At 49.6% G+C, this 24,303-nt stretch overlaps 6 protein-coding genes and 1 non-coding gene across 7 annotated transcripts; 4 read left to right on the forward strand and 3 right to left on the reverse strand.

The window, feature by feature from the left end:
* Positions 1 to 1,242: 1,242 nt before the first annotated feature.
* On the forward strand, positions 1,243 to 3,030 carry TRV_04726 (uncharacterized protein; the record flags this gene model as incomplete). Its single annotated transcript, XM_003021115.1, has 1 exon — positions 1,243 to 3,030. The coding sequence occupies one exon, from the start codon at positions 1,243 to 1,245 to the stop codon at positions 3,028 to 3,030; it is 1,788 nt and encodes a 595-aa protein (XP_003021161.1).
* Positions 3,031 to 6,838: 3,808 nt separating this feature from the next.
* On the forward strand, positions 6,839 to 9,532 carry TRV_04727 (DUF1212 domain membrane protein; the record flags this gene model as incomplete). The annotated part of the gene is made up of 1 exon (XM_003021116.1): positions 6,839 to 9,532. The coding sequence occupies one exon, from the start codon at positions 6,839 to 6,841 to the stop codon at positions 9,530 to 9,532; it is 2,694 nt and encodes an 897-aa protein (XP_003021162.1).
* A 1,224-nt stretch (positions 9,533 to 10,756) lies between these two features.
* On the forward strand, positions 10,757 to 11,119 carry TRV_04728 (uncharacterized protein; the record flags this gene model as incomplete). The annotated part of the gene is made up of 3 exons (XM_003021117.1): positions 10,757 to 10,832; positions 10,899 to 10,964; positions 11,034 to 11,119. 3 exons carry the CDS (start codon positions 10,757 to 10,759, stop codon positions 11,117 to 11,119), a joined length of 228 nt encoding a protein of 75 aa, XP_003021163.1.
* A 2,659-nt stretch (positions 11,120 to 13,778) lies between these two features.
* On the forward strand, positions 13,779 to 17,479 carry TRV_04729 (phosphatidylserine decarboxylase Psd2, putative; the record flags this gene model as incomplete). Its single annotated transcript, XM_003021118.1, has 5 exons — positions 13,779 to 13,925; positions 14,032 to 14,076; positions 14,170 to 14,385; positions 14,524 to 14,932; positions 15,006 to 17,479. The coding sequence occupies 5 exons, from the start codon at positions 13,779 to 13,781 to the stop codon at positions 17,477 to 17,479; spliced, it is 3,291 nt and encodes a 1,096-aa protein (XP_003021164.1).
* An 808-nt stretch (positions 17,480 to 18,287) lies between these two features.
* On the reverse strand, positions 18,288 to 18,358 carry TRV_04730. The gene has a single exon. It is a non-coding gene; the product is annotated as a tRNA-Gly (tRNA).
* A 3,125-nt stretch (positions 18,359 to 21,483) lies between these two features.
* On the reverse strand, positions 21,484 to 22,401 carry TRV_04731 (GATA-type sexual development transcription factor NsdD; the record flags this gene model as incomplete). Its single annotated transcript, XM_003021119.1, has 1 exon — positions 21,484 to 22,401. One exon carries the CDS (start codon positions 22,399 to 22,401, stop codon positions 21,484 to 21,486), a length of 918 nt encoding a protein of 305 aa, XP_003021165.1.
* A 1,190-nt stretch (positions 22,402 to 23,591) lies between these two features.
* On the reverse strand, positions 23,592 to 24,078 carry TRV_04732 (uncharacterized protein; the record flags this gene model as incomplete). The annotated part of the gene is made up of 2 exons (XM_003021120.1): positions 23,592 to 23,829; positions 23,864 to 24,078. Coding segments are annotated over 2 exons (453 nt in total), but the record flags the coding sequence as incomplete, so codon positions are not given.
* Between the last annotated feature and the right edge of the window lie 225 nt (positions 24,079 to 24,303).

Consider the following 24,303-nt stretch of genomic DNA (forward strand, 5'->3'; position numbering starts at 1 on the left):
TCTTCTCTCTTCTCTCTCTCTGTTCCTCTCTCGCTCTCGCTCTCTCGTGCATCTCTGCGTTCAAAAAAGAAAAAAAAGACAACTTCTCTTCGTTCCTTTTCGCCTGCTCTGCTAGCCGGACGACCAACGCTCCAGCGACGACCGCCACGCCCACGTCAACCGCTGTCGTGTGCGAGTCATCTCGCTCCATCACCTTCACCACCGCAAAACCACCTCCCAGATAATACTCTCGCCCTCCTCCGACCGCTTTCATATCTTTTATCTTTTTTCTTTTCTTTTCTTGGACCACAGCAGACGTTTTCGCGCGTACCCTGTACCGTTGAACAAAAGACAGGCCCGTTTTCCTTCAAAACCGACTTTCGTGTCCCCGGTAGACCCTGCTTGCTACGCTGTAGCCCTGTTTTTGGTTGCTTTCTTTGCTTTTTCCCTCGGTTGTTTCGCCCGCTCTTTCGAGATCCTGCACCGGGAAAAACATTACCAACGTCCAACACCCATAGCGTCCAGCATCGTTATATTCAACGTTCGTCGATCCTCGTCCTTTGAAAGTCGATAGTAAGCTCCGTCGGTTGAAACGCGTCCGGATACTCCGTCTTTCTCTGCTCGTCCTCTTGTGTTTACTTGCATCTGCATCTGTTTACTTGCTTGTGTTCTGCGTTCATTTGGTCCTTACTGCCTGTATTCCCTTGTGGTACACGCTGTACTCGTTGTTCGACCTCGTGTTCTCACACCCTTCGGTCTAAAGCTCACGCGAGGCTTGCAGAGCATCCTCGTCGTCACGAACTTCGGTCTTTCGTCCTCTTTTCAGCGACAAATTGAACCTACGGCCGCGTTGATTCACCTGTAAATTTTTTCTTCCCTCCTAATTTGGTTCCAATTACCCTTCATTTTCTCATTCTATCTCCTTTTTATCTTACCTCTTTTTGGCTCTGGTGAGTTCTTACTGCTCTGTCGATGCATCTTGACCAATCGCTAACAGCCCACATAGCCGGAACTCGTAACGGACCCTTCATTACATACACCTTAATCGCCTAATCGTGACATCTACCTTGAACCTTGCGACTTGTCGGACCTACCCGGCACATCTCGTTACTTAATTCTCGGTCTAATCTTTTTCTCTTCACACCACCAACCTCGTCACCCGATCGATCTCTTGCAAGGCACTGGTGCATATACGAACCTAAAAAAATATTTGATATCTGATTTACTTCTTTATCACCTCTCGAATCTTTGATGACTACGAGCATGGACACTGGCGGTCTTGCTCAAATGACTTACAACAACATGTCCCTCAACACCTCTTCTCTCGGCGTTCCCGGATCTGGATTTGCTTCTCGGGGTAAAGGTTCTCATATCAAACGACTCAGCGTTCCACACCCATCTAAACTCGATCAGCGAGATGATGCCCATGGATCCATTTCAACTCCACGCACGAGCCGTTCTCACCTGCTTGCTGGGCTGAGGACTGCCCCCAAGCAACCTACCACTCCATCTACTGCTCCACTGATGCAGGAACATCCTCATCAGAATGGCTTTGGTGGGATGCAAAATTACGCTGGCCACCCCAACGCGTACCTCGGTGGAGTTCCCCAGACTGCTACGGGAGTGTCGTTTAACCACTCAAAGTCTTACAGCAGCGGAAACGCTGCTCAGACATACGGGCAGATGTACTCTCTTCCCGAACACGTCCTCGCTCCCCCGGCTCTCGATCATATTCTTGAAGAAAATGGTGAGCCCATGGATGAGGCCCTATATGCAGAGCTAGTCTCTACCAATTTGTACCTCGCCGCTCAGCAACAGCGTCTTCAACAGCAGCTTGCCAGCGTTACTGCTGCTGCTCAACAGTTCCAGGCCCTTCACATCGGAACTCCTATGCATTCTACTCATGCACAGGCTCTTCAGCAGCAGCAGCAGCAGCTCTTTTCCCCGCTTCCTACCATGGGATTCTATCAACAGCAGGCCCAGCATGGAATGCAGCCCGTTGTGCACCCTGTACCCGGAAAGCCCGGCGTGTTCTCAGTGTACAATCCAATGACTGGACAGCAGAGCTACGTGGTAGACAATAGCGTCTACGATGAGGTGCCACTCTCTGCTGCGCCAACTACATCGACTTACGAAGACCAGATTCGCTCTCCAGTGGAGTCTCACACAAGCAACGGTGGCTTCCATGCACACACTAATGGCAACTCGAATGGTCACACGAACGGAAATACGCCCTCGATGTTCCGCACTTCCGCCCGTGTCTCTCCACCTCCAACGGAATCACGTCAGTCTCCCGTCCGCAATCACTCTTCGACCCCATCTACCCGCAACCCGACACCGCCTCGTGAGGCTCAGTCTCAAGTGCAGCCCCAGCAGCAAGCCCGTCAATCCCCTCCTCTTCAGTCTCCAGCACCTGGTATCAAGCGTGACCACAAGAAGTCGCTGTCTTTGGCCGTCAAGCTTATCAATGAAACCACTCGATCTGGTAACAATGGCGCTTCTACGCCTAAGTCAGCAATGTTCCCACAGACCCCTGCTTCTGCAGGACCCGGTACCTTTGGACCTGGTCAAAACCGTGCTGGAGAGCATGCAATTCGTCAGCCCCGTGGACCACCACCGCTTGAGGAACTCGTTGCCAAGCCCACGACGAAGCATGAGGGAAGCAAGAACTTTGCCACTCGCCAACGCCGTAGGGCCGTACACAGCCTTGTGCGCGCTAGACTAGAGCGGAACACTTCCACATCTACATCCAACGGCAACTCCCACAGCACAGGCAGCGTGACTCCTTCCAGTGAACATGGAAACGAGCATGAGGGTGAGGGTGAATTTTCCTTCTCGCCATCCGATGGTGATGCTGATAGCAGCTCCTCCCTCTCTGGCCGACGAAGCCTAGGAAGCCTGCGTGCTGCTGCCAATGGAGCCATTGGATCAGAGAGGAAGCAGGTTACTGGCGCTACCAATAATGGAGCCGGGGAGCTCGATGCCGGTCGCAGGAAGATGCCAATCATGGTTCTGTCCAACGCGGAGAAAAGAAAGAGCACTGTTATGTAAACCCTCCTCAGCCCTGGTATCTGGCGTGGAGACGCTCTTTTCAAAATATAGTCGGCGCATATGACATGGGACGCAATTATTATCTGTTTATTCATCTTTTCTATTTCGTCTCCGTTTAGGGTGCGTGATTTATTAGCCAATATGGTTATAAGCGTGCGTGCGAGCAACTTTAGCCACCGCTAAACTGGTATCTTGATTTACTGCCTTTGCTTTCTAACTGGGAATAATCCCTTGTCTCCTTGTTCGCTTCTCTGCATTCGTTTCTGATACTTTTATGCTCCTATGCCTGCCTACCTCCCTCGGCATTTCCCATCTATGCCTCTGCGCATGATTTTGAGCGAGTTGATCTCTTGCTTGTCCATTCTTTCATCAGTCAAAGTTGTCCTTTTGATCTGGTCTCGCTTTTCTTTTGTCAGCGGAGCGTTGAGCAAAAGCTAAGCTGGCAGGATGGAATGATGGTATGGTATGGCAGGAAGTGGTTTGGATGAGATGAAATTGTTTTTAATGAATTAAAGAAATCAAGATAGCATTGTGTTGACTTGCCGTACATTCATATTTCATCCTACAGTACTAATCCAGACCAAGTATTTGGGGAAGGTAGCTAGCCGTGGTCGTTGCACAGGAGTACGGTGTACCATGTGGCAGGCGGATAGCCGCTCTAGGGAGTATACTCAGTTTGCACCGACCTGGCGGCCTGTATATCTGTTTAGCCTGAGATTTCAATCCCTCCGAGGTTTGAACTCGAGACACGGCGAGGAGATTAATCCCTAGAGTAAAGTTACTTGAGCCTCATCCCGATCCCTCGAAGCTTAGTCAAATAGGGTTCTCCCCGCAACCTTCGACCTCACCTTCCTATCGACATAACTGACCTATTTTCACCGTTGGCCTAACTTAGGAGGAAAAAACCCTTGTATTCCGCGAAATCTGTATACGGAGTATATAAACGATGAACTCATTACGTACTACTAGTGTGATTTCTCTCGTTGGCTTCGATCTTGACGCCACCTTGCCTTAGCAAACAATAGCCATTGCTGGACCCCATGGGAGAGACACTCACAAGCTACTCGTGGTGGAACATGTCGCAGTTATTTCCGGGGGTGACTGGCTTTGGTTTCAGAAGCAGGTCGCTAGCCGTCTTCCACCACGAGCCACCTATCAAAACTTTGCCTGATACCCGCGACCGGCACGAAGTTTTATAAACACTAAGGCGGAGAACAGAAAGCAATATATGCTGAACTCTTTGATGATGAAACTAAGAAGCTGATTCTAAACCGCTTTCGATCAAGCATTAGAAGCAGCAACTGGGTTCAATGCAAAGCAGGCTTGGGGAAACTGCATCGAGTACCGTGGTAGTTGGATCGCCATCTAGGCACTAGGACAAGAAGCACCATCCGTGTTAAAGAAATCCGGGATCCCGATTTTGGCAAGCGAGAAGTAATTCAGGCGGATTTACGGAAGCGCCTCCGTGACGTTTCAATCAACATGGAGGGAGGGAGGGCGCAACTTCCATTGCCGTTACCCGGAAAGGGGTCGACAAGGTATACTGCCTGAAAAAGTTCAGTGATGCAGGCAACACACCTCTTGATCATATGATGATGCCATATTTCCACGGAGAATGGTTACCGAGATAGGCAGCTTGGCTTGAAGACCGTTTGCGTCAAAGATCCAAATGGTACCCTTGCTGCCGACGCTGCAATGATTGCCTGCTTGTAGTAACCAGGGGCCTTGGATTTTGGCAAACGATATGGAAGTTTTGCAAGTAACAGCAACATTGAGGTGGATATAGGGCTGTTCGATGCGTGCATCAGGTGGACGAGGATGTGACTGGATACAGAAGCAAGTATTCCTAACAGGACTAAGTTACATGTTAACGTACCTTCTAACTCATGCACTTTGATCTCAAGAGACAGCTACAGCTGAGAACAAGAGGCTTGACCTTGACAGTTTAATACTAGCCTTGGATGACCATGCATAATATATCCCCATGATCTTCGCAATGGAGCTTCCTAGACTCGTTTGATGTATCAGGAGCTGGTGTGGGAACCGGAGCAGGGGATTGGCGTTTGCACAACAGCTTGATGGTCAGGTCCCACCCCCGTTACATCTCTGTTACCCAAGATATTGGATAAATATACTCCATATTTGCTGCATGCGCATCATAAGCTGCTGATATTTTATTTCCTTGGGCTCATGTAGGACAGGTTGAATCATGCCACGAGCTTCTTTTCTTCCAGGCTGGCCATAGCTTGTTCCTGTGAGTCATCCGCCACACCTGTTCTGGAGACTGGTTACGCCAGCTTCCCACAAGCCGGAGCGGCCGAGACGCTGTTATGCACCCTCCCGAAGATCGTATCCATAAGGTTCGAGATATGTCTAGATATCAAAAAGGGGAAAAAAAGGGTCTCGCTTAATGCGGTTTGTTTGTACCTGTTTATGTAATCCACATGCCAAGATTCTAGAACCCGGCGCTTACTTCTTCCATGCGTCGCTTGTTTTGCGCTTCGCCAAACTTCAATTTCAACTTCATCTATCGTCGGATTCTTGTCTGCGTCGGGCTGTTGGCCGGCTTCAGCCCGGGCAGCCGGTTGAAAAATTCGCTGGCTGGCAGCGATCAGCCCCTTTTATTGTGTGATGCTCAGGGTGACTTGCGATAAGGATGTCGTGACTAACTGTGTTCTAGGAGATGGTCCAGATCTACAGTATGAATGGAACCCGTGGATCCGTCGTCCAAACTAACCTTCGTCTGAACTGCCGAAAGTCAGACCCTCACCCCCCCGTTGCCACCGCACACAGCTGTGCAGGAGCTATATTTGTACTCCGTGCTATATTTGTTGGGTTGTCCTAGGAAATTTTTTTTTAAAACGCGCAGGATGCGAGATAAGGGACCTAGAGTCTCAAAGAGCTTGGGCATCAAGACTAATCAGTGGAGCGAAAGTCTCTGCTTCGGTGGAACTGATATCTATAGCTACGGAGAAAAGCTCCATTTATGACCCCGTGTGGAAATGTGTGGCAGGGAATTCGCCATCTAGCCGCGGGACAGTTTTAATCCAGTCAATTCCCGGTATATGTCAGCTTCCTTGGAATCCTCAAGGTACGAAGCTCTGTTATCATATATTATGATATCAAATCCCTGCTACCACTGGGGCGAATCGTCGGATTTGCTGATCTATCAATGTTGGCCAATGCGCAGGGTCTTCCACGCAAGCTTCCAGGGCCCGATACAATCGGTGTGCAACCATTCAGCTCTGGTAAGTAGAATTGTATGACCCGCCCGGGTCGACCGGAGATACCGCATTTGACCCTTATCAGCTTGGACCTACTATAACGGCCTTATCACTCGGCTACTACTGAGTGCTTTGGTGCGCTTGTAATCCCATTCCTGGGATTCACTTGTCTGCGCGGCCCCACTGCATGCTAAGCGGTATTTCTTTTTTTTCTCTTTTCTTTTCCTTTTCAAACTCTTTGCGCTACAAGCCCGTTTGTCCATCTATAACTGCTCCTTGCGACGGTTGTGGCGAACGGGTACATGGAACGCCATCTAGACCGATGGCAGTGACTGATAGACAGGACAGCTGCTATCCTGCTGATCGAGTTTTTCAGTTTCTGCCTCTTTTGCTCATTATTTATTTTGATTCTCGCACACACTTCTCCTCAACATATACCCGAATCAACCTGATAAGACACCCAGACTAAATGTTTAACACTACCGCAGCTGATTATCTTGTTTTTTTCCTGCTACTGTGTGGTTGAGACTTCACAACTCTTCCTCACTGTGCCGCAGTTCTATTCTTAACTACTCTTGCCGATTATGGCAGACTGGCCTCGCCAGCCAAAACACTTCCCCAACTCCAATCCATTTACATCGAGCAACTATGCTGCCCCTAATTCAGAACGGCGGCCACAGCAGGAGCCTTCGCCAAAAACCTCACCCCGACTGGGCCCTGCAATCCATGTCAGAGATATGAGCAACACAAGTGACAGCAGTGAGACCAGGGGACGACCTTCCCACCGAGTTCAATTTACTCTTGGGTCGGACGGATCGGACGCGAGTCCGGAAGACATCCCTCTGCGAGATTATATGGATAATTCTCCTCCCTCTGAGCCTCAGGTGCCTGCGTTTGTCCACCGGCCGTCCCTTCCTACATTCAAGTCCTCTGACTTCCTCCCCATGTACAATACTCGAGATTCACTCTCTGCACAGTCCTCCCCGGGAGCAAGCCCTATTGTGACCCCCCTTGGCAGCCCTGGAAGGCCTCCGGACTCAATATCAGAAGCCCAGTCAACAGAATCTTCAAAAACCAAAAACAGGGCAATCCAGACAGCTTACGAGAAGGCTCAAAGTCTCGCTTCACAGGTTCGAAGAGCATCATATTTCCATCGTCGCCGGAGGTCCGATGAGGAATCGTTATCGCAGGATCTAATTGAGCCCCGTCATGAAGGACGACATTATTTGAGGCGGTCGAGGACTGGATCCAAAACAGCCTATGAGCATGAGCACGACCGAGAACGGCAGTTCACACTTCGTGCTGAGGAAGCCAGCGAAATTGTGAAGAATATTCGCGCCAAAGCGGAACCCAAGGACAGGCGGCATTATTCTATCGATACACAGTCCAGCGGTTCCCAGTCACCACCTGTACAGCATGGGCGAAGTATTCTGACAGATATTCTTCGATTGGGCCAACTTCACGAGGCAGAAGCAAACCGTACATCTCAGCAGCAGGTTCCAACGTCGCAAGCTAATGCCTCTCCTCTCCTTGCACCCCATAGTGCTCCCACATCGGGAAAAACAACACCGGGGAAATCTACCCCCCGGCCGAAATGGTATGAGAAAAACAAAAATCCTTCCGCACTGTCACTTAACACTCTCGGCTCGGAGGCCACTTTGACCGGAGGTGGTTCAGGCGCTGGATCCGCAGGACGGCCAGAGCTTAAACGATCTCGAAGCAGCGGCTTGATGGTCAATGCAGTCAAGAAGATATGCAATAAACCACGTCTAGAAGATGAAATTCGTCTCACAGTGCATATTGCGGAGACCATTTCTCGACAACGGTACCTTGAGAAGCTATGCGAGGCCTTGATGGCCTATGGAGCACCAACTCATCGTCTCGAGGAGTGTCTAAGAATGACGTCTCGTGTGCTTGAGCTTGATGCCCAGTTCCTATATCTCCCTGGTTGCATGTTCGTTTCATTCAATGATTCGTCCACACACACTACCAGTTTGAAACTGCAGCGTTGTGACCAAGGTGTGGACTTGGGCAAGCTACAAGATGTCCATCAGATATACAAAGACGTGGTGCACGATATGATTGGCGTTGAGGAAGCAATGCAGCTCCTGGAAGAAGTCAAGACTGAGAAACCAAGATACAACGTATTGACATTGATATTTCTGTTTGGGCTTGCCAGTGCTGCTGTTGGACCCTTTGCGTTCACTGGCCGTGTGATTGATCTCCCAGTCTCCTTTGCCCTTGGCTGTATACTGGGAGCGCTCAAGTACATTGCCGTTCCACGTTCTCGTCTATATGCCAATATCTTCGAGCTCACTGCCGCCTTGCTCCTTTCGTTCCTCTCTCGTGCCATTGGAAGCATCCGACATGGCCCGGGTGATGATCGTCTCTTCTGTTTTCCTGCGCTCGCACAGTCCTCTATCGCCCTTATACTACCAGGTTTCATGGTCCTGTGCAGCAGTCTCGAGCTACAGTCGCAAAATATCCTCGCCGGCTCGGTACGACTGGTTTATGCGATTATTTACTCCCTTGTACTTGGTTTTGGAATGATGCTGGGCACGACCTTCTACGGCAAAATCGACCACAACGCTAGTTCAGCGTATATCTGCCCTACCAGCCCCAACCGAAACGAATATGCCCATAATTTCCCGTCCGTGATAGCATTCACCATCTGTCTGACGCTGATTAACCAAGCGAAATGGAAGCAAGTGCCTGTCATGGCTATCTTCTCCTTTATCGGCTATCTGGTGAACTTCTTTACCAGCAAGGCGTTCCCGCATAACCTACAGATAGCGAACTGCATGGGCGCCTTTGCCATCGGGATCATGGGCAATCTCTACAGTCGACTTGGCCACGGCCTGGCTGCCGCGGCCATGCTACCAGGAATACTGGTCCAGGTGCCCTCCGGATTGGCAGCAAGCGGATCTCTGGTCTCTGGTCTTGCGTTTGCCAACCAGGCCAACTCAGCAGGCCAGCAGACAGCTGCTAACCAGACGATGAGCACTGCAAGTTCAACGATAGCAAGTGCAACCTCCGCAGCCACGACAGCAATAGCATCTGCTCTGGCTGGCCATCCTGGTGGGTCTGGCTACCCTGGTGATCCAGCTTTCCAGGATCTAGCAGCCCGGATTGGAACGAACAAAGTGTACGGTGATGTTGTTTTTGATTTAGCATATGCGATGATTCAAGTGAGCATTTCCACAACGGTTGGGCTATTTCTTGCAGCGTTGATTATTTATCCCGAGGGAAAAAGGAGAAGCGAGCTCTTCAGCTTTTGATATGTGTTTGGTGTTTCGACGACGGTTCCTGGTCCTCTTTTCTTTGCACTTTGTCTTCAATAGTTAGGGTTTTCCATAATTTACATATACACAGCGTGGGTTATTTCGGAGCTTGCACATACATAGTTATGGGAAAGATAGGATTAATACGATAATGAATAATATACCCAACCTCCATCCATCCTTGAATGTCAAATATATATACGGAATACACTTGCCTTTTCCCCCCCCTCCTATACAAATATTCGCTCGCTGCATCCCGCCATACCTTGGTGGTTGCTATTCATGTTCTGAATCCCCATCCACCAGCGGGCCACAGATGACGTCAAGCCACGGCGCTGATGGCGCAGAGTCCGGAGCGCTGCCCGTCGATCGCAGCCTCGTCTGCATCGCTGAATGGTTTCATCTCCCACTCGAGGGCCCGCCGGGGAAGCAACAAGCCCAACAAGCACTCCCCAACCAGCCAGTGACGAAGGCCATCACAGCGCTGCTGAGCCACTTGGTCCCCACGCTGATCTATCATGCGACTGCGACCTGACGAGGGGCAGAGAGGGGCAGCGAAGGGACGTACGTCCTGTACATTTTGTCGAACTACCGGCCAGCAGCGGGAAGCGAGGAAAAGAACACCCATGCCCATGCCCATGCCCATGTAACGCCTGTGGCTTGCTGCAGGGAGACGGGAGGAATCAGAAGCAAGGGATATGCATGTGTTCAATCGATCGAATCGAGGCTCTGCGTGCTGCCGGTGGCGATGGCTTGACGGCATCTTCACCCCTCTGTAAGCCAGTTATACGGTACGCTACGGAAGTATGTTGCTGGGTATACGGGGGTACTGCGAGCTTGCCCCTCCCTTTCCTACCGGATGGCCCGATGCCCTGATCGTGAGAAGGGAAGTTATGTGACGGTACTTACTCCGTAAACTAAGCATTGGAACTCGGTGGGAGATTAGCACAACTAATCTGCTCGGTTCCATCTTGGTGGGTTTTGCTGAAGTATTTAAGCTGGTGCTGGGCCCCCTTTCCTCCCCCCCTGAGCTGGAAATCTTTCAAAAAATCAAGATAAATTCATCTGTTTCGGTGAGTGGTTGTGTTCAACCTTGCCCCTGATCCAGCTGTCGGGCTTGCAGAGCTAACTAACATTGCCATTGGTGCTGTTAGATATTCGCATCTTACCCTTACCATATAAAAGACCTTACACGTCGTTAACTACACCCTTCCAATCACAATGGATTTCGTCAACAAGATGACCGGTGGCGGCAGCAAGGAGGGCGGCAGCAGCCAGAACGATATGCTCAACAAGGGTACGCTGTTCTTCTCCTGCTAGTGGCTTTGAGTAGGCGTATGCTAATGGGGATGTGTTGTTGCAGGTATCGATGCTGGTCAGAAGCAGTTCCTCAAGGCTGGCGAGGGCGCCAACGACAACATCAACAAGGGTGAGATAACTTGACCACAGCTAGCCAGCGCTAAGGAGACCGTTCAATGACTGATTCTTATCATAACAGGCATCGATACTGCCCAGACTGCTTTCTTGGGCGCCACCAAGTCTGAGCAGAAGGGCGAGGAGAAGCCAACCGAGGAGAAGAAGTAGGTTTGGTGATCAATGATCCCCAGGAAGCATTGGAAGTCAGGTAAGCTGCTGCTCATGATCTTTTCTGTTGCAAGAGAGACTTGTTGGCTGACTTGGGGGGCGGTTGTTTTTGATAGTCCATGTGAGCCTTTTCTATGTATGAATGGTATACATAGTTATATAAATCTGGCATCTGGTTAGCCACTTGCACTGCTTAATATAACAACATTTCCCATTATTGAAAGATATAAAAACGATATCCCACGGTATCCTTTGAGATTTCCCAAAATGATCTTCTCCCCTCTTTCCTTTCTGTTTTTGATGTAGATCTAGCATCGACCTTCGCCGAGATATCTCCAGCCTCAAGCCGTAGTGAATTTTTTTGAGTATTAACTTATAATACTAACGACTAAGCGGTGGCCCGATGACCTTTTCGAACCCGGTCCAAGGAACAAGAAAGCGATATCCATCTTACAAGAGCCGGGGGTGGGAAACGCGCAGACTAGAGAATTCAAGATATATGCATCATTCGCCATCCTCGTCAACCCCCCCTGCCTGGCCCTTCGCCCGTCCGTATCAGAGGGTGTCTTTCTCCGGTGTGGCTTGTCTGGGGTTTCCCTGCCAATAAAGACCAGCCATGTCGACATGACTGGAGTGTCCCTTTATCCATATAACATCTTGCATAGTTTATGCCTCTTCTCTCTCTCGCTTCGTGCGTCTTGAGACAGCGTCCCATAAACAAAGTAAAGCCCCTCCATTGATGTCCCTCCATCTACAGCATGCATGAGAGTGGGGAGACGCTGCGGCTGCACCTCACTTGGACTGGCCTCGCTTTCGTTTCTTTTGCCCACGAACGGGATCTCTCTCTCTCCCTATCTCGCCCTGCGGCCTTCTCTAAAACTAGTTGTCTCCTCCCTTTGCTTTTCTTTCTCTCCAATCCTTCCGGCCCAAGTTAATCTTGCGGAGAAGCAAAAGGCTTTTCCCCCTCACTTAGCTCGTAGGACGACGGAAGATGACGAGGAACGACGGATGGTGGATGGCGGATGGACTGGCTGGCTGGCTGGTTGGCTGAACTTGGGGGACCGCGTCAACCGATGATGTTGGCTCTGTGACATGAGTGAAGTCATCGTTCAACGCAGGGCAGCGAGCAGAGTGGACCAGCCTGCATCGGCCAAAGACGGCCTTGAGTTCTTTTTCTTTCCCCCGTGGATTGTTTTTGTTGTCTGCTGCAGCGGTTTTCGCGTTTGATGTCTGTCAATGGAGGGAGAGAGGTCGAGAGATGTAATAGCATGAGTGGACAGGAGACAGGAGGGCGGCATCAGTCCGAGGCGCAGAGAGTTGCTGTAAGTACATACTCGTGCAGCGCAGATGATTGACACCGGGTTCGTTCTTGTCCTGGCTGCTGGCCTGCTGCCTGATGCTGGGAATCCGACAGGCTTCTTTCTGCTCGCCTGCTGGCCGTCAACCGTCCGTCATGGAGGGTGTGGCGCATCCCGGCCCTTACCTGGCTGTCGCTGGCCTTAGCTGGGCTTTAACTGGAGCCTTTAACTGGAGCCCGCCGGCCTTAACTGAACTTAGGCCCTATCCGCCCCCATCGTCCCGCCCATCGTCCCCCCTAAACTCCCCCCTATGAGTTCCCTAGACAACCCCTACGAACCCTCCCCCCTCCCCCCCCCAAAGGGTCCGCCGGCCTTGAGATCCCCGACGGGAAGCCCTCAAACCAGCTAGTTAAGACAGTGAGAAGCACTTCGTGTCGCTCAGCCGCACCCCGTGTCTAGTTGACTAGCTAGCAATTTAGCTATCGATAAACGAGCCCGCTGCTGCTGCTGCTGCTGCTAATTATAATAATAATATAATAAGAACGTCTCGCCTTCGTATCTCTTCGTCTTCATCCTCGTCTTTCTTCTCTCCCTGCGTCTCCTTTTTTTTTTTTTTTCCCTTCCTTGCGCTCTTCTCGCTCTTCGCGCTCCTTGCAAATGGATCCCAGCCTTGTCGCTCCCTGCAGGCGCTGCTAGACGAATAACTCGCAGACGAGCACTAGGGCCTATATATAGAAAAAGAAAAAAAAAAAAAAAAAAAAAAGATTCCCGAAAAGGGACCCTGCTCACGGCTCCCTTCTCTTTGCTTTTGGGGGGTTGCAGGAGAAGCGGGTTTTTTATTTTATATTTTTTATTGTTTTATTTTATTTTTCTCTTACTTTGTTTGATCCTCCCGCGAAAACAACAACATCGACAGCAACATAAAAATCCAGAACCTCGACCTCCCTCCCTACGCCTGCTCGCCGGCCTTGTTTCTTCTCTGCCGCTGCACCTCTTCCCCGTCGTATGCATGTCCCTCTCCTTCTCCACCCGTCTTTTCCGACGTTAATTGATCGCGGAAGTCGGTGAAGTTCGTCCAACCGCCATCGACCGAGCGCCCCCGGGCGAGCCTCGTCCTTTATACGACCACCGCCAACAAAACACCCTCTGCCACACGACACACAGAAACACTGTTCGACAGGTCACAGTCCGCCTGGATACCTGAATGGACTCGTACCAGCCTCTATGACCTTGCAATCATAGCTGACAGAGGCCTCCGTTCGACTGCTGCCATCCCGTAGCCTCCGCAGCCGCCCAGAGAGCAGAAAACCTCAAACTCGACTCCGGTCTCTCTCCTCCTCCTCCTCCCTTCAGCCCCAACGATGGTCCGCCTACCGCTTCCTCACCGGCGCAGTGGGAACCGTTCCCCTAAGATTGGCGCTGCTTCTTCTCAAGATGACCTCTCTGCCTCCTCGACCGGGACCTCCGAGACCAAATACCCGTTGATCTTAAAGACACAGGTTATCAGCGTACGTCCGGCCCCAGATAACCACCTCTTTATTACCTCCTTCCGGGGCAGGCTGTAAGGCTGTGATATCTACTCTTACACCGGTGCTGATCTTTTTAACCGTCTAGGGCCGCAATCTAGCTGCAAAGGATAGGAATGGCATGAGTGATCCCGTACGTGAATCCCTGTCTAACAGGCAATTTGACTAATCCCCCCCCATCCCCTTGTTGGAATACCCCAGCTAACCTGACCTCCCGCTTCTCCAGTACCTGGTGGTCACGTTAGGTCATGCAAGAGAGTCCACCCCGACAATCAGCAAGACTCTGAACCCAGAGTGGAACGTCTGCTTTGATCTGCCGATTGTTGGAGTCCCGCTGCTCGAATGCGTCTGTTGGGATAAGGATAGGTTTGGCAAGGATTACATGGGCGAGTTTGATATCGCACTGGAAGATATATTCTCAAATGGCCAGGTTCAGCAGGAGGTACGCATGCCGATCCTCTAGTCAAACTATTATATTTCATTGCTACCCCATACGAGAAAAAGAAGAGAGAGAGAGAGAGAGAGCGGAACGAAAGAAAACAGAAAATATAAAAGTGCTTGACTAACAATGCCATTCCAGCCCCAATGGTACGACCTCCAATCGAAATGGAAGACAAGCAGCAAGAAGAACAACGACGTCTCCGGCCAGATTCAACTGCAATTCTCTCTTGTCGACCCCTCCAACCCTTCTGCTCCCCCAGACCAGATCCTTTCAAAGTTCAAGAACCTCATCCGCAACAGTGACGACGAGGAAGAAGATGCTACCCCAACTACGTCCGGAGATAATGAGGAAGTCGGTGAGAGCTCAAGGGAGGACCTGACCAGACCAGATGCTATTGCTCAGCAACGACAAAAGTCAAAGGTTGCTCGGCTCAAGCGAAGGTCCATTGCCGTACGGGCATATGAATTCTGCGGAGCTAAAGACGGCGTGGTTGGCATTGTCTTCATTGAAATAAACAAGGTCCTTGACCTACCCCCGGAAAAAAATAGTACGTTAAACATACTTTTTTATTTCTCTTCCTATGAACCAGGAGAAATTAAACGGCTACTAACATCCGATAGTGACCCGCACATCCTTTGACATGGACCCGTTCGTGGTCACCTCTCTGGGTAAAAAAACCATGAGAACCCGTGTCATTCGTCATAACCTAAACCCAGTCTTTGACGAGAAGATGGTATTCCAAGTGATGAAGCATGAACAAGCTTACTCCATCAACTTTACCGTCATTGACAGAGACAAGCTGTCTGGAAACGACTTCGTTGCCTCCACAAACTTCCCCCTGCAGACTCTTATTCAGGCTGGCCCTGAAGCCGACCCAGAGACTGGCCTATACGAACTACTCGACCTTCCCCAGGATCCGGTTGAGCCCACTACCCCTCAAAGCTCCTCCAAATCTAGATTCAGACTCACCCTATCTCGCTCTACTTCAGCTTCGAACCTCGCTAAGATGGCAAAACCATCCCTGAAGTCAAAATCCTCAGCTGCCTCGTTAGCGAGCCAGTACCAGCAGGAAAACCAGCAGCCGGCTCCAACATCCAACCCTACTGCATCTCAAGCTGATTCCGCTGCTACCCTGCACGTTCCGGGGAGCATTTCACCCCCTTCTCCAGACAAGACTGGATTCCCTTCTACTAACCCCGACACAGAAGCATTTAAACATTACGTTATACCTCTCACATTGAAGAACAAAGACAGGTGGGAGGACAAGCATAACCCAGAACTTCATATCAAAGCCAAGTATATGCCTTATCCAGCTCTGAGGCAGCAGTTCTGGCGCGTCATGCTCCGACAGTACGACGCCGACGAGAGCGGACGTATCAGTAAAATCGAATTGACCACTATGCTCGACACCCTAGGCTCGACTTTGAAAGACTCAACCATCGACGGATTCTTCCATAGATTTGCTGCAGAAAATGAATCGACCGGAGATACCATGGATCTCACTTTTGATCAGGCGGTGATCTGTCTTGAGGAGAAACTTCAGGAGTTGCAAAAGAAGACGGTGGGCGCCACCATGTCTAAATTAGTGCAATTCCCATCGTCCTCTTCAGGGCCGTTAGAAAGTGAGATCCTACCCGATGGTGAAGATGAAGAAGATGAGGATGATAACGGTCTCCTCACCCCTGCTGGGGGCGGCGGTACCCGCCTGACTTTGAACCCTGCGCATACTAACCTTGAGCTACCAACAGTATCTACTACAACTAGTCGCGACGAATCGATTTCTGGAAGCGATGAAGGCATCAACTCGCCTCAGGGTGACCTCACTGACGAGCGAGGCGAAGAACATGTCATTGAGATCCGCGAGTGTCCTCTATGCCACCAGCCTCGGCTGGGTAAGCGGTCCGATGCAGATATCATCACCCATCTTGCTACCTGTGCCAGTCAGGACTGGAGACAGGTAGACAATTTGGTCATGGGTGGCTTCGTAACCTCCAGCCAGGCACAGAGGAAATGGTACAGCAAAGTCATCACTAAGCTGTCCTATGGAGGATATAAGATTGGCGCCAATTCGGCCAACATCTTGGTACAGGATCGCTTGACCGGGCAGATCAACGAAGAGAAAATGAGCGTATATGTTCGATTGGGAATTCGACTGCTGTACAAGGGATTGAAGAGCAGGGAAATGGAGAAGAAGAGAAGTTCGTCAGCCAGCTTTTACCTACCCCCTCACATTCTCACACACAAGTATAATCAGCCGCTAACCCAACTTACTTGTTTTTCAGTTCGTAAAATGCTCAAATCCTTGAGTATCAAGCAAGGTCGGAAATATGATGACCCTGCTTCGTCTAGCCAAATTGAGGCATTCATTGAATTCCATCAACTTGACATGAGCGAAGTGCTGCTCCCCTTAGACCAGTTCAAGTCCTTCAACGAATTCTTCTACCGCGCCCTGAAACCAGGCGCGCGTCCCTGCTCAGCTCCCGATGATCCCAACATCATCGTATCTCCCGCTGACTGTCGCTCCGTGGTCTTCGATCGCATTACTGAAGCCACTCAGATCTGGGTCAAGGGCCGTGAATTCTCCATCGAACGACTTCTCGGGAAAGCTTATCCCGAGGACGTGGAGCGCTATAAGAACGGGGCTCTCGGCATCTTCCGTCTTGCTCCACAAGACTACCACCGCTTCCATATCCCCGTTGATGGAACTCTCGGCACTCCCAAGACCATTGAGGGAGAGTATTACACCGTGAACCCAATGGCTATTCGTTCAGCATTGGACGTTTACGGCGAGAATGTTCGAATCATCGTCCCCATCGACTCTGTTGCTCATGGCCGTGTGATGGTCATCTGTGTTGGTGCAATGATGGTCGGCAGCACTGTGATCACTCAGGAGGCTGGTGCAAAGGTCTCCAGAACCGACGAACTTGGATACTTTAAGTTCGGAGGAAGTACCCTTTTAGTCCTTTTCGAGCCAGGCCGAATGAACTTCGACACCGATTTGGTCGATAACTCCAAGGGTGCCTTGGAAACATTGGTATGTTGGCGAGCTCTCCTCTACTTATTTCTCTCTCCTCCTCCTCCTCCTCCTTTATAGCATTCTAACCAGCTTTACCTCCAGATCCGCGTGGGCATGTCTATTGGCCACAGTCCAGCTGTCCCCCAACATACCCCTGACATTTGCAAACCGACCAAATACGTGACCACCCAGGAAATGGAAGATGCAACCCGCAGAATCGGAGGGCCTGATCCAAGGCTAATCCCAGAGTCAGCCTCAGATCTTCGCCTTGACGAATTACAATTAAAATAGACACGAACAGCACACGGCATCCGGGAACTGAGAGCATCCAACAACAGCTTGTTGGATTCCAAGCGAATGATTCTTTTCTTCTTTCTCATCCCGTTTCCCCCACGCTGTCCAACCTTTCGTTTCTTCTACATACACTTTTTTCTCCAGCGCGTATTTTCCGTCTTTCTTTTTTCTTTACTTCATCCCATTTCTGCCCGCCTGCCTGCGTGTGTTTTTGATCCCAGGGTATATGAGCGCATTTATCGCCTGTTATTCTTTCATTTTAATTCTCGTTTGTTTGTCTTGCATTGTCTGCCGAAAGCGCCAGCGGACTTCTTGTAATTCATAGCTACTTCAATTGCATCTTTATTAGACACAGGGATAAGCATGCATATAGGCTGTCTAGTCTTCAATGTATATTCATTTTCCATCTCGCGTTAACCTCCTATGTCCGCCGCGGCGTTGGTTACACCACAGTGTATTTATATATTTATTTATATATGTGCATATATATTATATACTACTACATACAACTCATAACTCGTTGGCGGCTTTGACTAATCAATAATTATAAGTCATTCTTCCGTCGGCTAAAAAAATAAAGAAGCAAAAAAAGTGCATCGACCGGGAATCGAACCCGGGGCCCGTCGATGGCAACGACGGATTTTACCACTAAACCATCAATGCGATTTTATATGATCACGTGTAGCTTGACTTCAATACTTCCGGCTTATCGAGATTCTGGGGCAGAGAGCCTACCTTATATGAAACATGCAACTGCGATTCTTGCAGTGCCCGTTCCATGTCGTTGGAATTTTGGAATATGAGAGACAAAACTATTTGGTAATGTTTTCGCAAGTCTGAAGAGCGCCTCATTGCTTAAGAGTGTCAGGCTATCTTCGGCGTCCGACTCCTGAGTTTCCAATGTCTTCCTTCTCCTGATACTTCCCCCCCTTATTCGGAAGTACAATTCAAATCTTACCTTTGCAATCGTAGGTGATATGAAGGGTTATCATCACGTAATTCATTCACCTTACCTTTTCGGGTTCTTGCTCTCTTTGAGACGTCATAGGGGTGAGGAGGCGTTCGGAGATGGCACATATGTCCATTCCAGCCAATCCATGCTGGAACATGTGTGCATCCATTACCTTATACGAAAGCGAATTCCGTGATTCCAGATTTTCAAATTCGCATCGGGGAGTTTGACAGACCCCTGCTTTTCCACCAACGGAAGAAAGATATCTTCATCTTTGTCAGGGTATATAGTGTTGTTGGGTCGGGTATCCCCTTCACCCTTGACCGGAACAGCGCATAGAGATTTTGATTGGAAGAGCTGAGCCTTGCAAAATTCTATATTCAACTAACGTACTCCGTATCTAAGGGCCAAAACTGTAACCTTGGAAAATTCCACGGGAGAAGGAGGCAGACCGGAATATTCCCCGGGTCAAGGTCGTTGCAGAAAAGATTTGAATGGTCCCTTCAATATGTATGAGACAATCTTGGGAAGAGCCGGGTCATGGGTTTATACACACGAAATTTTGGCAGGAGGTGGTGTCTTAGCCACATGTCGCGTTGAATCTTGAGAGGGGACACTTTTCCGTCCCGAGTCGGCATCTGGATGTTCATTAATGGTAATGGATGTTGTTCCTGTTAAGGACGGTTGCGAGATAATACCCGATCATCCCCAGGGAATTTTAGTAAGCAAAGTTCTCCATATATAGGGCAATCCCAAGGATAATAAATGACGATTAACTCTCCACGAGTTTGAAAAATATCCATACCCCACGGAGCAGGTTTCGTTATTTCATCTCAAGACGTGACCGGAGATCATGCAGAGAATCCGAAAATCCCCACTAGAAGAATTTTCGAGAACACAGGCATATAAGTGAGTCATGTTTAAGGGTATATTTCAAAATTGCCACTGAAGGCTCCATCTGTCAAAAGACAACGCATCGCGGGCGATTCGAGGGGTGGGCTCCAGTGGAGTTTCTCGGCACCTAAGTATATCCATGTGAACGGAGTAACATCTTTGAAAGGGGCGTGTTTGATTTTTTTGTCTTTCTCCTTTCTTTCCTTCCTTCTTTCTTTTTTTGCCTAAGTTAATTTAGTTTCCACAAGGCATTTTCATCACAGCCTTGTCTGATATTGTTGCTTTTGCAATCTGAATTCCCGTGGGACCGGAAGCCGGGTAAGTCAAGCTATGTTGGGTCAAGAGGAGCTATGTACCGTAGACCATTTCGAATCAAGTTGGCGCTTATACCTAACTGTTATGATGCCAATCAAGCTCAAGCAAACGTTGAGAGGCAGGCTGAGGACGAAAGTTGGATAACGGTTCAGATAAGGTTGGCGGGTAGGCACCCGTCATTACCTTATTTGCCAGAAAACCCACTTTTTGTCTTTTTTGGCCACTGGGTTCGTTCACTGTGTTCTTCTCAATATGGCACACGGTACAGAGGAGATGCTTTCGGACGTAGATTTATCTATCGTGGTGGTAAAATCTCCAATTCTCGATAGAGCTGCTAATAGTAAATGGGTATATATGACAACAAATTAAAGAGATCCAGGAACCACAGGATAGAAAAAACAAGGAGCATAATCGGGCAGACACAGGCCAAAGTAAAAGAGCAAACACGCATATGCAAAGTGTGTAAAAGAAATTTGGTAACTCCAGTTTCCAAAGTGACAAGAGACAATTCCCAGCATACATACGGCCCTGTATTCCAGATATTCCGGAGAAATAGACATGCAACGAATAAAAAAAAAAAAAAATAAAAATAAAAATAATAAAATAAAAATAAAAGAGACAAGAAATCAATCGAACGGTGCAATAAGGACGAGCAAGAAACGCCCCCTGATGTTGAAATAAATCTTTAGGTTTATTTTTACCTTTCCGAACCACCCAGTTTTGGAAAAGACAGTAAGAAAGTAGAAAGGAGGGAGGGGATGGTTGGAGAAAAGACCGACAAGATATGTATAAAAATACATCGCACAAATATATATAGTATGGTATATAGTGGACCAAGGAAGGATATGAAGTGACATTGATTTATCTCCAGGAGTTGCATGTTGATATCAGGGCTGGAGAGGTGGTGATCGGCCGACACCAGCTCTGGGCCTAATATTACTTGCAGCTATTGCCATCTGCGACGAGGAAGACGTAGATGAGGCTGTCTTGTTCATGCCCTGTTTGCGAGTAAGCTTGGCATAGTGTAGACCGCAAGCATTGCAGAGAGTTCGAGCGCCGTCAGGTCCTCTGCGCCATTCAGGGGTCTCGGCACGATTGCAGCTATGACATCGGCCAGGTGGGGCGGCTTTCTACAGTTTGGAGATTAGCAAGAGCGGAACTGAGTGTAGAATGAAGATGATAGATCATGCTTAGTGGAGAAGAGGGGAAAGTGCATCGTACCCTGCGCTTCTTTTCGAGGCTAGAACCATTCATTATGTGAGTGTTATTGCCACTTGCCAAGACGGTACCAATTTTGTACTCCTCGCCGTACATCGACATCCGCTCTTTCTCGCGGGTGTGCTCTGTTTTAAATATTTGTTGGTGACTCCGCTGCTCGTTTAGAGAGTGTTCATGGGAGATTGCGGCCGAACGGATTCTTTCGAGAATCTCTGCCGTGTGGCGATGGAGGTGGAGCAACTCATCGATTTCAGCTAGCGAGGGTACCAAGCTAGCTGCATCGATTGACTCTGCCCTAGCTGACTGGGGACGTTGAGAATATGGGCGAAGTATATCTAGCGTCCGGGAACTCGTGTCTCGGACCTGTATATTAAAGTTAGCCGTTTTTTTGTTCTCTCTTTCGAACGAGTCAACTAGCAACATGACGGAATGGGAAATTAAATACCTCGTTTAGAGATGCGCGAACGTCGTAATCATCGAGGTGTCTTTTGACTGCATCACAGTATTGTCCTCCATTGTTTTTCTGCATCGACTTTACCCCCTCTATTGAGGTATGGTCGGAAGTGCCAAAGTTCCATGTCGAATGGGCAGGTCTGTTTTCGAAGGACGGTTGAGGGAAGGTTTGCGAAGTAGGGACACTGCGGTGTGATGAATAGGAGGGCGGGTTGTAGCTCACTGGTGACACATAGCTAGTTGGCGAAGAGACGGCAGTCGAGCTCGTAGATAGCATGTCAAAGCTAGGTGCATGTGAGGTACATATTGATGTTCTGTCGGCAACCGAGCTCCTTGTAGACGATTTCTCCGACCCTATGGAGTGTATAGAGCGGGTTTGTGAGTCCTGAGACCTTATCGAGCCTTCGGACTGAGATGGAGCAGAGGGGTGATGCTGTGAGTTAAGGATGGATTCCCGGAGGGATGGGGCTGAGGAGTTTGTTGATGAGAACGGGTTTGATGGCCCACTCGGCCCTTCCGCACTTGGGCCAGTCATGAGATTCGATGAAGGCGCAATGTGACCCGGTGCCTGCGAGGGGCCGCATACTGACGGCTGAGGGTGAGGGTATGGTAGAGGATTGCTCTTTCCGAGTGCCTCGTGGATAGATGGCAGCGACTTTACGCTAGGAGGGTGGGAAGAAACTGGAACATCGGCCAGCCTATGCGGACGAGTCGAAGGAGATATCTCTGCCGACGACCTGGACGATGGCGGAGGCGGTTGGTGGTGAGTGGGAGGAGAGTAGTTATATTGCGGCTGATTGCTGTGATACATGGTGGAGGACTGTCGATGGAAGAGATGAGTAGAAGACGAAGAGGCAGTGAGTCCAGTCGCCATGGGAGACTATGTAGCAGGGTGTTTGCTTGCCGCTGAAGACGGAGAAACCAGGGTTGTGGTGAGAGAAAACAAGAGCTGTTTTAATCCAGGGGTAGCAGGATATCGGTTTTGAGAGGTGCGGTTGCAGCGGGCGTCCCGTGGACCAGAAGACGAGCAAATCCGAATGGCGGTAACTGGAACAGGTACAGGTACAGGAGCAGCTCCAGACCAGAGTCTGTTTTATGTCGTCAGAGTCCGCTGTGCTCTTTCAGTGGCACGCGTGCGGTGCGTGCGAGCCCAGCTGGTCTCTCCGAGAGAGAGAGCGAGGCAGAGGGGGGGGGGGATCGAGTGTATAGTATATGGCCTCTGAATGGATTCTGGATAGCGGCAAGTTTTGTTTTTCTTCTGTTGTTATTTCCTTTTTTTTTTTTTTTTTTTGTTTAATTTCTTCTTCCACCCTTTTGCTTCCTTTTTGGATTGCTTCACGGCGCTAAAAGTCGACTTTAAAATATGCTCTTGAAGGTACGGGAAATAACGTAATCGGTCAACCTTATTTGGCTCAAGGGAAGACAGAGCTCATATTTTTTGAAAGTGGTTTGCTTGGGGCGAGGGTGAACTTGAAACAGTATCAGAACTACCCGGCGATACGAGGTGGTTCTGCTTGCTCACTGTTCCGTTGCTGCGAGTACCCGGGGGCTGTCACTCGCCAGTTCGAGGAGCAAGAGGGAGGAGAAATGGAGAAAAACAAAAACAAAAAAAGGCCAGCTTGTCGAGACGGCGAAAGGAAGGTTCCTTCTTCCCCAGATGAGATCGGTTGGATGGCGGACGTACGGATCGAGACCGTATCTAGACGTACAGATGTATATGTTTATATACACACGGAGACACGGTCCAGGTGTGCTTAGATCGATCGATATACGTATATAGATGTGTATATGTGACAGTATTTCAGAGAGACTTCCCCGTATAAGCTTTGACGGGCTGTTGCAGGTTCACGGCCAAAGCGTAGCACGGTAGCCAAAAATTGGGCCGGCGGGCTGGATCTTGGCCAGATCGAAAGGGGAGACGCCAGCGGAGGGGGCCAATCCAGCAGCCAGGTGGATGAATGAGGAGGAGAGTCGAGACGAGGGCGTACAAAGATCGTTCTCCCTTTTTAATGTACAGACGGATCTCTCTTTCGCGTGTAATGGTTGGATGCGGGCGGGCTGGGTTCAGATCAGATCGGATATCAGATTCACAGCGCACGCAAAAGAACCATGCTTTTTTTTTCTTCTTATCCTTCTTCCCTTTTTTGACTGTGGTCTTGGTTTCTTTTTCGTCCCCTTTTGCTTCTTTTCGTCAACGCTGGCTTGCTTGCTTGCTGGCTCTGCTCTATCTGGGGCTTCCTCGCCAGAGTCGAGTCTTCTAGGATGGGATGGCTCCTTTTGCTCTCTCTCTGTCGTCTGCTGCCTTGCGTCTGTCTTTCAGCCAATACAAGACAAACCGCTGCTGCTTTGTTTCTTTTTGAACCTGCTGTTGGTCGGGCTTCGGGGTTTGCTGGCAGAGGTCGTTTCTTTTCTTTTTCTCCCTCGTTGTCGTCTTCTTCTGCTGTCCTCTGCTTCGTCTTCCCACAGCAGTTCCTATGTCTATGGCGGATGGATACACGTGAAGGGGACCTGCAGGAAAGGCAGACTCGAGGTAGACAATCAGGGAATTCTTCTAGGAGGGCTGTAGTGATGACTTGGAGCAGCGCTGAGGCGGATTGAAGTAGAAATACGAGGGAGCAGAGGCAGAGAGGAAAAAGACCGGAGATGAAGTCGAAGGAGGTCGAGGTTTATGAAGTTGACGTCGACGTCGACGGCCGCTTAGTCAAAAATAGTAATAACAACAACAACACCGGCCGCCAGCAGCAGCACCGCCAGCAACAACCACCAGCAGCCAGCT

The sequence above is a fragment of the Trichophyton verrucosum genome (genome assembly GCF_000151505.1).
Source record: "Trichophyton verrucosum HKI 0517 chromosome Unknown contig00363_1.f1.exp, whole genome shotgun sequence".
Classification (NCBI taxonomy): Eukaryota; Fungi; Ascomycota; class Eurotiomycetes; order Onygenales; family Arthrodermataceae; genus Trichophyton; species Trichophyton verrucosum.